General features: G+C 43.1%; 2 protein-coding genes across 4 annotated transcripts in view; one reads left to right on the top strand and one right to left on the bottom strand.

Moving 5' to 3' along the window:
- The window catches only part of OC90 (otoconin 90), a 30,301-nt gene extending 29,411 nt beyond the window's left edge, over positions 1-890 (top strand). The window contains exon 15 of the mRNA XM_053896169.1: positions 35-890. Within this exon, the coding sequence (XP_053752144.1) occupies positions 35-369 (335 nt within the window). The 3' untranslated portion in view covers positions 370-890. The remainder of the gene's footprint in view (positions 1-34) is intronic.
- Positions 891-4,474: 3,584 nt separating this feature from the next.
- The window catches only part of EFR3A (EFR3 homolog A), a 105,463-nt gene continuing 95,209 nt past the window's right edge, over positions 4,475-14,728 (bottom strand). For all 3 annotated transcript variants that reach the window (XM_019459830.2, XM_019459829.2, XM_019459831.2), the window contains 3 exons: positions 12,875-12,978; positions 11,841-11,890; positions 4,475-6,878 (listed from right to left, as the gene is read on the bottom strand). In XM_019459830.2, coding sequence (XP_019315375.2) covers positions 6,773-6,878; positions 11,841-11,890; positions 12,875-12,978 — 260 coding nt within the window. In that variant the 3' untranslated portion in view covers positions 4,475-6,772. The remainder of the gene's footprint in view (positions 6,879-11,840; positions 11,891-12,874; positions 12,979-14,728) is intronic.

The raw sequence follows: 14,728 nt of genomic DNA, 5'->3' as shown, positions 1-14,728 counted from the left end.
CCTCACGTCCGCTACTCTGTTCTTGCCCTCAAAGGTGTGGGGCAGAGCCTGTGCGCGAAGCTGTTTTGTGCCTGTGACCGGACGGCGGCCGAGTGCATGGCCTCTGCCTTCTTTAACCGAAGCCTCAAGTCCTCGGGCAAACGAGAGTGCCAGGGCCACAGGCCGTCCTGTGAGGACAGCTCGCACGGAGGGCCTGCGGCCTCCTCCCTCAGCTCCAGCTCTGAGGAGAACAGCGAGGAGGCCACGCTCCACGTGGAGGGCCTGAGAAGAAGCAGAAGGTCTCCGGGGAAGCCGCCGGGTGGTGTGGGGACCAGGCACCAACATGGCCCCAGACAGATCCCCAGAGGAAGTGACGAGCACACCCTGTAGTTTCCTCCCGTTAGGGCATCCTCCTCTCTGTCCTCAGCACAGGCTCAAGGGGAAGAGGGCCGGGGCGACCCTGGCACGGCAGTGTCAGCCCGCATGGGAATGCGCATTTAGAGGGGGCGGACGAGGGCTCTGTATTTCCTTCAGCCCACCTTGGCATCTCAATAAATACTCCCATCAGTGTTGGTTTTGGTTTGGTTTTCATGACATGTTGTAGATACCGGTGCACGGGTAGATGTCAAAGGTAAGAAGACAGAGCCACGGAGCAGACAATTATTATTATCTCCACTCTATGATAACTGAAGATGACTTTTTCTTCTATTAAAAACAAAGGAGCGTATTTAATCGATCTTATGACCTACGGGACACCAATGACCCGCCGGGGATGTCTACGAAGAACTGAGATAACACACCTTCCGGTAGGAGCCCTGAAAACATACCTGCCGTTCTAGTTGTTACGAGTGGCCATGTGTCATGGGCCGTGGCCACCACCAGGAAGGATCACTGCTCACGCTTGTCTCAGGTCCTGGACTTTTTGTCTGTTTGTTTTTAAAGGGTTTATCCCAGTGGCTGGAAGTTTTGGGGGTTTAACTGCCCATGCTGACAGAGGCAAATCAGTATCACGGTAGCTGTAAAATTTCTGAAACGCTAGCCATCCTTCCAACCACCCGCTCACCTGACCGGGTACCAGGCAGAAGGCAGTGTATTACCAGAATCCCCCCCAATATTTGGTAGGAACACAAACTCCTTGCTTCACATCACATCCTAGGTTCCCAATCCCCCACCAACCACGTGTCTGGTAGGGAGATAAGAGTCCCTGTCTGCTCCTCAGGACCCGCTAGAGTTCAGCGCTGCTGACCTTCTCACGGCAGACAAATATTCTGAAGTTGGGAGGCCAGGGTAAGAAATTGAAAGGTTGTGGCGTGAAGCCAACAGCGGACATCCTTCCCTGCCTTCCAAGGCAATCACGTGAGGACACCTTTTGATGAATCCAACACACCGGCACCTTTTCAACCAGGTGACTTTAGCTAGCAGCCAAAGTTTGGGTTCTCCCAAACTAAACTTTGGGTTCTCAAAGCGAACCCTCTGACAAGAACTTGAGAGCAAGTTCCGTTGGAAAGTGAGGGAAAGCCTGACCGGAGACCAAAGAAACAGGACAGGAAAGATAATGAAAGGTGCCTTAGCAAACCAGGTACAGCTGGAAGTAGAATACTTGCACGGAGAGAGGAGCGAGATCAGGACGTCAGCTTCTAGCAGATCAGCCAATACTCCTGGGGAGGGGGAGACTGCCCTCTGGCCTGCGGCACGTGGGAGCGAAGTGGGCTCCGGGGCCCAGAGAAAGCCTTCAGGCAAAGAAGTGCAGGTGCTAGCGGCTGGCATCGGCCAGCACGCATTCGATGGCAGAGGCAGGCCGGTCGCTGATGGCAGTTTCTCCAACTACTACGTTGCTGGCTTGTTCCTCCTTCCTTTAGCCCAAAGCGATTTACCAACTGTCTGCTCCCACTGGCAGTCGTGGTGCCAGCCTACCACCTGTATGGCGACCATCTGCCTTCACATCTTCACCGGAGGCGGCTGGTCGTTGCTCAGGGAAAAGAAAAACTGACGTGACCCACCTCACTCTCGTAGTTCACAACCTTTAAACCTCATGCGGGCGCTCAACCTCTTCTTAAAAAGTTGATGTTCCTGCTCTCCAGGACAACTGTCTGGTTTTAGCTCCTCTCTTCAGACCTCCCCACACCTTCCCCTCGCACTCAGCTCATGACTCTGGAGGACCGTGAAGGGCCTGAGATCTCACCCTCTTTGCAGCTTAGTTGATGTGCACTGCAAGGGTGCTGGCAGAGGACACGAGACACCTGGGTCAGAGACAAAGGACTTCATTACCTACAGTAAAGGCAGTAGCCCCAGCAGCATTTATGCTGCTCCCTCGAGCCCTGATGCAGACCATACACACACACACACACACACACACACACACACACACACACACACACACACACACACACACACACACACACACACACACACACGGCTTCATTACATGGGAGAACCCTGAGTTTAGGTAACCTAAAACTATCCTGGTTGTAAGCCCACCTGACCTTTATCCCAGAACACATTCTCTTTCTACATGAGAGTGAGCAGGCCTGCCCTTGGCTTCAAAGGGAGACACCATCCCTACCTTCCCATGGTCTGTTTGCTATACTACATTCTGGGGGAGGTGGTCCAGGCTAAATAAAGGCTGTTGGTGTCTGCATGCTCACAGGACAAGCACGGACACAAGAGGCAGAGAGAATCGTCCAGCAACAATGGTCTCAGCTGACACTCCACTTTGAAAAAGTGAAGGTTTCTAATGGGAACGCCCTCACTTTCCTGCCAAAGCTACAAAATTACCTGCAGTCTTTCTCTTCCGTCTCCTTACAATGAAGTGTTCCTTAATCTGGATCAAAGGTCAATCCCTCCCGTAAGGCCCTGTGTACAACACTCTACAGCCTTCTCCAGGGTTTGATCCCTGTACATGCTTCCTTTTAAAATCAATTTATCCCTTTTCTTCTATGACAATCTAATCAACATGCAAACGTGCCCTAAAATCTCCCATCTTTAAAAGTCCCTCCCTTGACTGATTTAAAGGAAGTGTAAAATTATAAATCTGATGCTCCCAGCTTAAATACCAAACTAGACAGTACTCTGTTGAACACCTTTTACCTGACTCTACATCATCCAACCCTACCTCTTAACCCGCACACCGCGGTGACAACCGGTTCCACACAGGCTTGCTTCCACCTGCCTCATTCAGAGAGGTGGGGGTCCGACATCTGCCTTCCGAACTTCCATTCTCCTCGCGATCTGACACAGTACTCCTCTGAGAAGGAAGCATGGGGCACCGTGGGAAACCACTCGGTGCTCAGGTACACATTCCAGAAATGGGGGCGGGGCAGGGGGTAGTTACTGCCCACAGGCCACCCTGGAAAATGAAAGGCACGCTTCCCCGGCTTTCATCACCTGGGTGGGCAGTGCTGAGATGGACCTCCGGTCACCTACAGTGACACACAATTCATAAATGAATCCCCCTAACGAGCTCTTCTCCTTGCATGGCACTGTTCCGGGCCCTGGCCGGGTTTGCTGGGACCGCGGCCCAGAACAATCCCCGCGTGTAAGCCTGTGTCTTAGCCCGGGTTCTCCTACAGCAGCCTGTGACCGTGCCCTCCTCAGAGCCTGCCTGTGACTCAAAGCACAAGTACAAGGCAAAGACAGCGGAACAGAAGGCAGGGCTTGATGCTCTGTCTTGGCTCTGCTTTTTCATTCATTTGAACTTGGTGCTTGAGATCAGTATTCATCAGAACGGCTGACAGGATCCAACAAGTTAGGGCTAGAAAGAAAAGCAAGTGACACAGCACATAACACAGGCTGCTCCTTCTATGCAGCAGCTTCCCGGAAGTAGCATCAGCGAACCAGGGGGCGGAGGGGCCTGGAGCCGCTCTTTTTTTCGGAGAGAATTTACACGACAAGGAGAGATGCAAACCAGAAGCCTGGTGCAGAGAGGGCAGCGAAGCTTTCCCGGCTCACACCGAGAGCTCCACCTTCGCCGCATCTCGTCACGACTGGCAGTTGCCGTTCTGGTTCTTCGACGTATGTGAGGATGCGGCCCCCTGGCAACCTGATTCCTCCTAAGAGCTCTTCATTTTTAACGAAAGCAAAATATTAAACAAACTTGACTTGGTAAATGCAGTCACTATTATACATATGTACTTATACGGAAGTAATCTGATTTTGTTTTACTGCTTCCACAGGAATTGCAAAGGGAATTTTTACATTACAAGAAGCTCACTTTGTTACATTTGCTACATATACTGGCATGAATAAGACAAATCGGTTCCATTTTTGGACAGAAAGAAGAGAGATGCTAATTGCTGGTGAAGTGTAGTATTATTCTAAAAGATAACGAGTACAGAAGCATTATGGGGTGTACCGTGTGTGTGTGCGCACGCGTGCGTGTATATTCAGGTCAACTCCAATGACAATCAAACTCTAAGCAGTCAGAGGCAACACAAATCTAAGGAACATTTATATGTTAGCTATTCAATGTCAAGGGAAAAAAAATGAGGCAAGTGTATACAGCAAAAACAGAATGATTAACAGTTTATTAAGAGTTTTAAATATCTACAAAAATATAGCCATACAAGTGAACTTCAACAAATCGTAAACTTTCAGTCTCCAAACTGGCTTGGATGTGACCCCCTACCCGCAGGATCTCCTACGGTCTCCTAGAAGGGACAAATAAAGCAAAGATCCACTTCTTGGGAACCATTATTTATCTAGGATATATAGAAGTCTACCGTGATTTAAAAACAACAAGAAAAAAAAACCCCGCAAAACCCACATCAACAGTTTACAAACAGACCAAGAGAAAGGGGTGAGAAACATTAATTCAAATGGTTTCCCTTTACATGCAATGCATGCATTTTTAAATCACAGAGAAACATGAAATTTTGTAGAGCAAAGTTTGTTTTGCACTGAGTGCAAATGAATATATAACTCCTTTACTTATACCACTAAATTATATATATTTTCATACAAAAGCACACAGTGTTCATCTATAAAATGACATCCAAGTGGATGATGGTTGTTTCTGTGTGTCCCCCTGCTCAGATGTTTTTAAATGCACAAAAATTAACACCCTTCTTTAAAAATAGAGAAGAAAAAAAGGGGAATAGAAAACATACAACTTGGCCTATTATGTGGTGACACATTTTACCTGATCAAGAGGCAAAGTCCCAGTGACAGCTGAAGTAAGGTCATCCAACCCCCGTGCCGACTGCACTGCTATCCTGCAGATAAACATTCACGACACCGCCCGGGGAGGCCCGAGTATCATTTTATGGGTCTAGACAGCTAGGACCTTTTGCAAGAGGCTTCGAGACCCCGTACGTCAGTTTATTAAAAAACTGGAGGCATGCTTGTTCTTTTGCCACTTCCGTACATTTTTCTGTTCCTTGCAAAGGTGCCCAACAACCATATACACAAACCTCTAACATGCCATTCTCAACTGTAGTTTTTCAAACAAAAAAGGTAAGAACTGAATTGTTTTTTGAGCTACAATGTTTGATATGTATATTGTTCTTCGTAAAAAGAAACTGAATCTGAAAAGGCAATATAATTATAAACAGGTTATTCTATAAAAATGACCTAAGAGAATTTTATATGAGTTGCAAAGAAAGTTGCTCACTTTCTCTGTGTGATGGAATTCACTAAAATGCACATAATTTTAAGGAAACACTGTGGGGCTGGGAGCACATGTTACACGTGTAGTCTCGGTGGCCTCAATCAACAGAAGCTTCCGCTGACAATCCTTAGCACGCTTGATCACTAAAGCCATAGGCACTCTTTTGAAGTGTAATATAACAAATCCTAAACAGATGCATACAAGTTACAGTTCAAATCTTACAAATTAAAAGCCCATTTGGAGAATCTTTTGACTACGAAGATTTAAAACAATGCACAATATAAAAATGTAAATAATGCGCTTTGGAAGAAATCAAAATGTACACACTCTTCACAGGTGAACTAGTAGCTGTTTTAAATGTCTTTTTTTTCTTACACTAAATACAGATCTCATTTAATTAATGGAGCCACAGCAAAATACTACTATAGTTTCAAAGTATATTCTGTAAACTAATACATCTTATGATGTAAAAAAATATTGCACGGTTTGGTATGCCAAGAGTAAGCTCTAAGCTTCTCTCAAGTAGAATGGTCAACTCTCGGCACACAACACAGTATTACGAACACTAGACGCTTTTTAAGTATGGCGATTTTAGGGTTGGTCATATTCTAGGAATATTATTCAAGAGATGTCTTCTTACCATAAACACGTTGAGGTATGCCTAGCACATGTTACTACAGGTCACAACATCTAAAACATGGGGACAACAAGCCACAGAACAGTTTTGCAGCCCCAAGATCAGCAATATATTTGTACGTATTTGCTTTTGCAGATAACCAGACACAAAAGCAATTCTATTTCTAAGCAGTTGTGTAGATGTTTAAGAAATACAGTAGACACCTGATGCATCTTCAACCCTCCGAAAGCACAATCTTTTAAAATTACCTGTTTGTGAAAAGTTTAAAATACACTGTTGAACTATGGAATGATGGGAGGCCAATACATGTCCAACTCTGGAAGCCAACAGGAAGCTCAAAAGAAACTATCGTGACAGAAGCCGGCCCTCAAAAGGACTCTCAGCCATATACAGCTCCACCGTTTCTAATGCGGTATGTGCCAAGATTTGGCTGAAGAGAAGTCTCACCGTTATTCCCAGGAAGCATGTTAACACACATTAAGTACCCTGAAAACTCAGCGGGGCCTTCATTTATAGGCTTTAGATCCTATGCTGAGGTCTTCATGAGCCACTCAGTACACACACAGATCTGGAAACTTCATCTCATAGACTGGGACAGACTGGTACTGGGCATGCCCAGAAGTAATGGTCAGTGTTCCCGACGGACTAGGAGGAGGGCTGTAAACAGAAGAACAAGCCACTGTCAGCAGGTGCATTTAAAGGCCGTTCGTTTCACCGAGCATCCCAACAACTACCCGCGAACAGCAGAGTAAGACTCCTCCTGTCACACTGCCGGCCAGCTACAAGGCTAGCTGGGAAAAGAGGTGGGGATACCAAGCTGGTTTTAAGTCTCAGCCCGACGTGGCCTCTTGAATATATGCGGATGTGATTTTTAATAACAGCATGACACATGCCCATTCTGGTTCAAACTTGCTCTGTTTCCCCAGCAGAAAAATCTTTCTTATGTACACATGTTGTCCTCTTTTGCTGACAGCACGGTATCTCATCATGTGGATACGCTGCAACTGATCGAATCCGGTGGATAAATGCAAGTTCATTTCCACTTTCCATTACTATAAATAATGTTCACAGGTCGTATACATACACAATTTTATCCTGTCTCCAGGTTTACAAGGAGAATTTCTTCATCAAAGCGTACTCACAATTCTGACTTTGATACATATTGCCAGAATACCAGCAATTCGTACTTCCACCCGGAGTGTACCTGTTCTCTTTTGCTTCTGTTGTTCTTGGTTTTAAATCTTTGCCAATCTGGATTTTTAATTTTTGGGTTACTACCAGTGCTAAGTATCTTCGTAGATTTTCTGTTTCCTTTAAAATAAACTGTCTCTGTGCGTGCACAGCCTGTTGTACTCAGATGTTTTTGTCTCTTTAACATGGGAAACTAATTTTTTGTGTGTGTGGAAAACAAACACTTTTCCACAGTTTATTTTTTGAGTCTCAACCTTATGTTTTGGGTTTTGTTTTGCTAAATGCTTAAAAATCTTACCAAAGAAATCAATACGATTTTATGACTTCCAGGTTTTGTGTATGCTAAGGAAAACTTTCCCTACACTAAGATCATAAAAAAAATTAGAGAAAGACAAATATCATATGACTTCACTCATATGAGGACTTTAGGAGACAAAACAGATGAACGGAAGGGAAGCAAAACTAATGTAAAAGCAGAGAGGGGGACAAAACATAAGAGACTGCTAAAGCTAAAGAACAAACAGGGTTACTGGAGGGGTTCTGGGAGGGGGGATGGGCTAAATGGGGAAGGGGCACTAAGGAATCTACTCCTGAAATCAGTGTTGCACTAGATGCTAACTAACTTGGATGTAAATTCAAAAAAAAAAAAAAAAAAAAAAGTTAAAAAAATTTCCTGTATAAATTCTAGTATTTCTATGTGTATTTCTAAACAATGGGTTAAAATTTTCTATTTTGGTAAAACTCGTGAAGAATGCCCCCATGCTCCCTCCTTTGCTGGTCAACAGTCTTTAGCAGTTGCCCACACAGGATTTATTAAGCATTTTGTTCTTTTCCCTGAAAATCTAAACTCTTGTCTTTGCCACGGATATTTGTATTTCCAAACCCTTCTCTGGAATTCCCCCTACCTGCACACAAGTCCAATCCTCTGTCAGTACCAAAGATCTAGATCATGTCTTCCTACCCAGCAAGCTCCCTGTTTTCTTCCACAGCATGCTCCCCACTGCTTTATACTGGAGTCTTTCCACACTGTCTTTGGCATCATTTGTCCAAGAATAAAAAAATGACCGTGTGAACATTTCTGACTGAAACTACAGGTTCATCTGAAGAGAACAATGTCTTTAAGATACTAACTTTCTATTCAAAACAAGTATGAGTTTCCATGTGTAAAGTGCTCTTATGTGTTTTTCAGAGATTTATAATTATTTCATATAAGTCATATACAGTTCTGTTGAGTTTGTTAGTGATTTAGAGTCATGAACATACAGAAATAAATTTTAATTACATCCACATGGTAATGAATTTAGTTAACGTACGCACAAATATTATCTAACTGTAAACAGTTCTCAAGTTATTCAGTTGATTCTATTTTCCTGGTATATTATTCTATTTCTGGGAACTAACAATTACTTTGCAATCACCATTCCAGAGTTGGTGACATCCCTTTATTTTTTACTGAGAGTTAATTTTCAGAGTGAAATGCAGGTTTTAAGTGTACTGTTTAACAAGAATTGACAAATGTATACCGTGGTGTAAGCACACCCCAGTAAAGATACTGAACACTTTTGTCATTCAACAAAAAGGTCCCCCGTGTCCCTAACCAGTCAGTTTCTCCCTACTCCCACGTGCCCACATCCAACAACTATGTTCTGATCTCTGCTACTGAAGATTAGTGTTGCTGGTTCCTGAATTTCACACAGCCTGTAAAAATGGTCCACACAAGCTATACTCTTTTGTCTGGTTTCTTTTGCTCATTTTTGTTTGTTTAAAACCAAAGAAAACGCGTTCCTTTTTACTGAATAGTACCGCACTCTATTAAAGATAGCCCTATTTGTCTCTTGTCTCTCCGCTCTCCTGTTGAGGAACATTTGGTAATTATGAAAAAAGCTGCTAACACATTCACGTACATGTCTTTCTGTGGAAATAAGTTTTCATTTCTCCCGGTAAGTACCGAGAAATGGGATTACAGGGTCAAGAGCAGGTATATGTGTAACTCCGTGAGTCACCACTAAAGTCTTACCCAGTGATTGCACATTTTCTCTCCCGTGAGCAACGTAGGAGTGTTCTTCTATAATGTCCAATATACTGTTAGCTCATCCTATGAAATTTTGTCTTTCACATACTGTGTCACTCCGTTCTTGCATTACAATCTGGTTCTTTTTCAGTTTCCTTTTCTCCGCTCAAACATGTATATCTTTTCCTTTAAATTCTTTGGCGTGTGTGTGCGTGTGGCACGTGTGCATGTGTGTGTATTTTTAGGTTCTTGTCTACTAATTCCAATAACTGGATCACCTGTGGGGCGATCCCCACAGGTGTATTTTCACACTTCTTTGCATTTCTTGTAATTTCCTTTCATTGCACTAAGGTCAAAGGGAACGAAAGAACGATGGAGTTTGAAGTGTAAGACTGTCCTGTTTCTTTTCTTGAGAATACAAATCCTTTCCCCTGTCCGGTGATTAGAGTAGGCAAATGAACAAGGAGAAATATATCAAACAAGACCAAAAACTCTGGGGGGTGCCTGGCTGGCTCAGTCGGCGAAGCGTGCAACTCTTGATCTCGGGGTTGTGGGTCTGAGCCCCACAGTGGGTGCAGAGATTACTTTAAAAAAATAAAATCTTTAAAGAAAAACAAAACCAAAAACTCTATTGTGTAAGTTATCCAGAAGTACGCCTTCCTAATTAGGTAATCTTGGATGAATTACCTAACTTCTACGTGTCTCTTTCTATACTTGTCAAGTAAAATTAATCACTAACCTTTTAAAGGTCTGTTATAAATATTAAATGAAATAATGTACTTAGCACAGTGCCTAGAACAGCATAAGCGTTCCATAAATTTAACTATTAGTAAGGGTTCAATAAATGCTATTAGATTTGCAATGCCAATGAAAGAGAATTAGCCATAATCATTATTCTAAAATATTAAAGCCACACAGCTAGGACAGTGTGATTAAATGTAATATGGTGGGTCCTAGCAACATTCCTTTTAAGAACATGAGTTATGGATATGAATTCTGATTTTTCCACTCAGTAGCTGGGTGACCTTCAGCAAGTTACTGGATTTCTCTAAAGCCTCAGTGTTTTTACCCAGAAAATGAAAAAATAGCCATTTACCTAAGCTTTTCAGGGCTGTCGTGACAATTAGCAAAAGGAACAGATACAAAACATGTAGTGTAAGATCAATTACAGTCTAGACAGTTACTGTTATAATTAACAGGCAGCAGGTAAGTAAGTGCCCACATACATCGATTTTCTCTGAATCTAAGGTATGTCACATACTGCATATTACTGTCTGAGTCTCTGCTCTGAAATTCTGTGAATGAGGAATTCGTCGCTTAGTGAGGGTGGCAGGAATGGTGGGGGGAATGCCTAGAATGAGATGTGATACTGATGACAACATACTTTGCATACAATGGCAGAAAAAAGGCTGAACTAAAAGAACACGTGGACCACACAGCACGTACCTGCCTCTCCTGTTTACAGAACACTGGAGTTGAAGCAAAGCAGGCTTAGCTAATCAAGTTAAAATATAAATTATACCGCTGATGTACAAAAAAAATTCCGAAAGCACAGCTCTGAACTCTGGCTCCAACACGGTGCCACGTCAGACAAAGGTCCCCTTCCACACTGAGGTCAGCAGAAGAACGTGAGTAAGCGCTTTTGTCTGCTTAGACCGAACCTGCCACTGCCTCTCTGAACCTGCCACTGCTTCTCCGTCTTGGGCTTTGCGACTTAATAACCAACACAAGCAAGTAGCCGAGTGACCAAATGTGTTAGGTACCAAATGTTTAGGACATAAAATAACTTATAACAGGACTAAAAGGGATACGACTTAGGACCACCCAAGGAAACTTTAGCAATTGTAGTGAGCCATCCACACAGGTACAATCGGTCTTGCCCTGGAAAGAACTGTGAGGTTGAACCGTATGAAACTGCAGTTTTTTTGCAGATCAAAATGGTTAAATATGACAAATTATCTGGTTAAGTTTATCATTAGAATATGAGTCTCCCAAATTACCCAGATCTTTTGGGACCACGGGGAGGGAGGAAGGAAGGAAGGGAGGAAGGAAGGAAGGGAGGGAGGAGGGAGGGAGGGAGGAGGGAGGGAGGGAGGAAGAGAGGGAGGGAGGGAGGGAGGGAGGGAAGGAAGGAAGGAAGGAAGGAAGGAAGGAAGGAAGGAAGGAAGGAAGGAAGGAAGGAGGGAAGGAGGGACCTAAAAAGGGAAGCTAGGAGAGGCAGAAGACACTGGAAGCAATGCTCCCAAGGTCTGTCCAGGGAGCAGAATGGCTACCAAGATGGAGGCACCTCTACGATCTCATGTTTTCCCTGAGTGAAAAGCACAATTACTTAAACATAATCAGCCACAACTCTACAAGGGTTTAACAGTTTCTATTTTGTTGTTACTTTATTGCTCTTGTAGTAATAAAATCCTTACCGTATGGTGAGTTCCAGTATTTGAGCAAGTCTGTCGTGAAGCAAATTTGCCTATAAGGGAGAAAAAAAAAAATGTTAAGAAAGGATTATTTTAGGGGCGCCTGGGTGGCTCAGTCGGTTAAGCGGCCGACTTCGGCTCAGGTCATGATCTCACGGTCAGTGAGTTCAAGCCCCGCGTCGGGCTCTGTGCTGACAGCTCAGAGCCTGGAGCCTGTTTCAGATTCTGTGTCTCCCTCTCTCTGACCCTCCCCCGTTCATGCTCTGTCTCTCTCTGTCTCAAAAATAAATAAACGTTAAAAAAAAAAAAAAAAATTAAAAAAAAGAAAGGATTATTTTATTTCCCCAATACCCACCTGTAATAACACAAATGCAATTTAAAGGACAAAACATATGGGGCGCCTGGATGGCTCACGTGGTTAAGCATCTGACTCCTGATCTCAGCTCAGGTCATCATCTCATGATCTCATGATTCATGGGATCGAGCCCCGCATCGGGCTCTGCGCGGTCAGTGCAGAGCCTGCTTGGGATTCTCTCTCTCCCTCTCTCTCTGCTCCTCCCCCACACGTGCACATACTCCCTCAAAATAAACAAACATTTAAAAAAAAAAAAAAGACAAAGCATAAGTACAACCATGAGGCTCAGGGCACAGAAGGCTTTCATGTTTTGGTTTTATCTCACATGCTGGAACCAAATGTAAAGTTTCTTTCATCCGTTTCCTAGTCTCATTGGTAAAAACAAACCAACAGACGCACAAGACAAAATACCCACAGCAAAATCCCGGAGAGCCACTGCACAACAAGTACCGCGGCCACAGGAACCACCCATGTGTGGTTTGCGATCTGCCATTTCCATCAGTTTGTGTTACATGAAGACATCACTTAGGCTTTGTGGCCAGGCTGCCAGCCCTCAGTCCCTATCTGACACATTACCCCGTGCCCCACTGATCTGCGTAAAGTTCAGAACCTACCAACTAATTACCAAAACGTCACAAAAATCAAACCCCACCCCCAACCCCTTTACCAACTGTTCACTTACTTTGGATTCACACTGTGCTGCTATTTCTTCAAAAGGTGCTTTCTGGAATTTCTCTATCACAAGACGCCTCTTTTCCTTTTCCTGTTCTTCCATTCCACTGGTATCTATAGAAATGTTTACAAAGACCCATTAAAGGGAATACAGACTTTTATTGAAACTTGTCAATAACCAGAAAAGCAAATAATCTATAAATCAAAAATAAAGGTAATTTACGGGACTAATTTTAAAAGAAAAAAAGCAAAAACCCAACCTCCATGAAATGTCTAGAAGGCTAGAAAGCGCATATATATAATTGTTTTTTCTTAATCTAAGGGTTAAAGCCACATAGTAAAAGACCCTTTGTCAAAGACTCCCTTTGTCTCTCTTACCAAAATAGGAGGGTGACAACTCCCTCCATGTGAAACAACTTCAAGGTCCTTCCTGAAAGATGATCCCCTCACGAATATTCATGCCCTCATACATATGAGATACGAAATTAAAAGTCTGCTATACTTGATACTGAATGGCACAACTGAAATACAGAGTCCTTTGGAACCACACTGTTGTAGCCTTTTCCATTTATTTACAATTTGGAAAGACATTTTATCTTAACATGCTGGGTGGTCCGACCAAAGTTTGTGAGACAGTCAAGTAAATAAATGCCTGCCTTGATACTACTGATTAGTGTGTATATTTGCTGAAGAATATGAAAATAGGGACACTTTATGGCTTCTTATTAATGGTCTGTTTAACGCCCCATCAATTCTTCAGGTTGTTGTTTGGCTCCCCTGGTGGAGAATTTCATAGAACGAAATGCATTGTCTTCAACATTCTTTAAACCAGCCTGCTTTTCAGGTAGATAACTGCGGATAATAATTAGCTAGTTTTAAAAAGTGGAAACAGCATAAAGAGCAGGTCAAAAGGAAACAGGCATTACATACTTTCCTTTGAAATTGTGGTAGATTAACCAAGGTGAAGAATGTATATACTTCTGAATGACTATCAGCAGAGAACTATGACCACCTCTCTGCTGTTCGCTAGACTGGGGCAAGCAATTCAAATGTGCCAGAAGCCAGGCAGGAGACATACATGTTTAAATCAGGTCAGGTAAAAGCAGCAGAAAATAAGGGGGACTTGGGCAAGATGAGGCATATACAACCTGGTCTTAAATATTCAATTTCTGCGAATATTTCCACCTAAACTTGGCCTGGAGACAGCAAGTTTGTTTTCCATGCTCATTAGGCAGTTCTCAAGCTTTCTGGCTTCAAGAGTCCTTTTTACATCCTTGAAAGTTACAAGGAAATCAAGTAGTATTCTAAAAATGTATTCTATCCATTGATATTTTCCATGTTATAAAACTGAGAAACTTTAAAAATATTTAATTCATTTAAAAATAAACCATTTAAAAATAATGAAACCATTATATGTTAACATAAACAAGATTTGCTTAATGAAAAAAATGACCATCCTTTTCAAAATGAAAAACTGAGTGAAGAAAGTGGCATTGTTTTATATTTTTGCAAATCTCTTTAATGTCTTGGCTTAACAGAAGGCAGCTGGATTCTATCTGCAAATGCAGCCAATCCACTGCAATGTGTTATTTTCGTTGAAGTATGTAAAGAAAATCCAGCCTCACACAGATATGTATTGGGAAAGAGTATTTTAACAGCCTTTCACAGAACTGTAAGAATTTCTTCTTGCACACTCCAACAGTCCTCGAGAAGTGGTAGTTTTCTTAAAAGTGAGTTGCGATATGGGGTTTCTAGGTGGCTCAGTTGGTTAAGTGTCTGACTTGATTTTGGCTCAGGTTGTGATCTCCCAGTTCATGGGTTTGAGCCCTGCATCAGGCTCTACGCTGACAGCACACAGCCTGCT

Source organism: Panthera pardus, unplaced genomic scaffold, assembly GCF_024362965.1.
Source record: "Panthera pardus isolate Hobbes unplaced genomic scaffold, ASM2436296v1 HiC_scaffold_7, whole genome shotgun sequence".
Lineage (NCBI taxonomy): Eukaryota > Metazoa > Chordata > Mammalia > Carnivora > Felidae > Panthera > Panthera pardus.
This window is presented reverse-complemented; position numbering and strand designations above follow the sequence as displayed.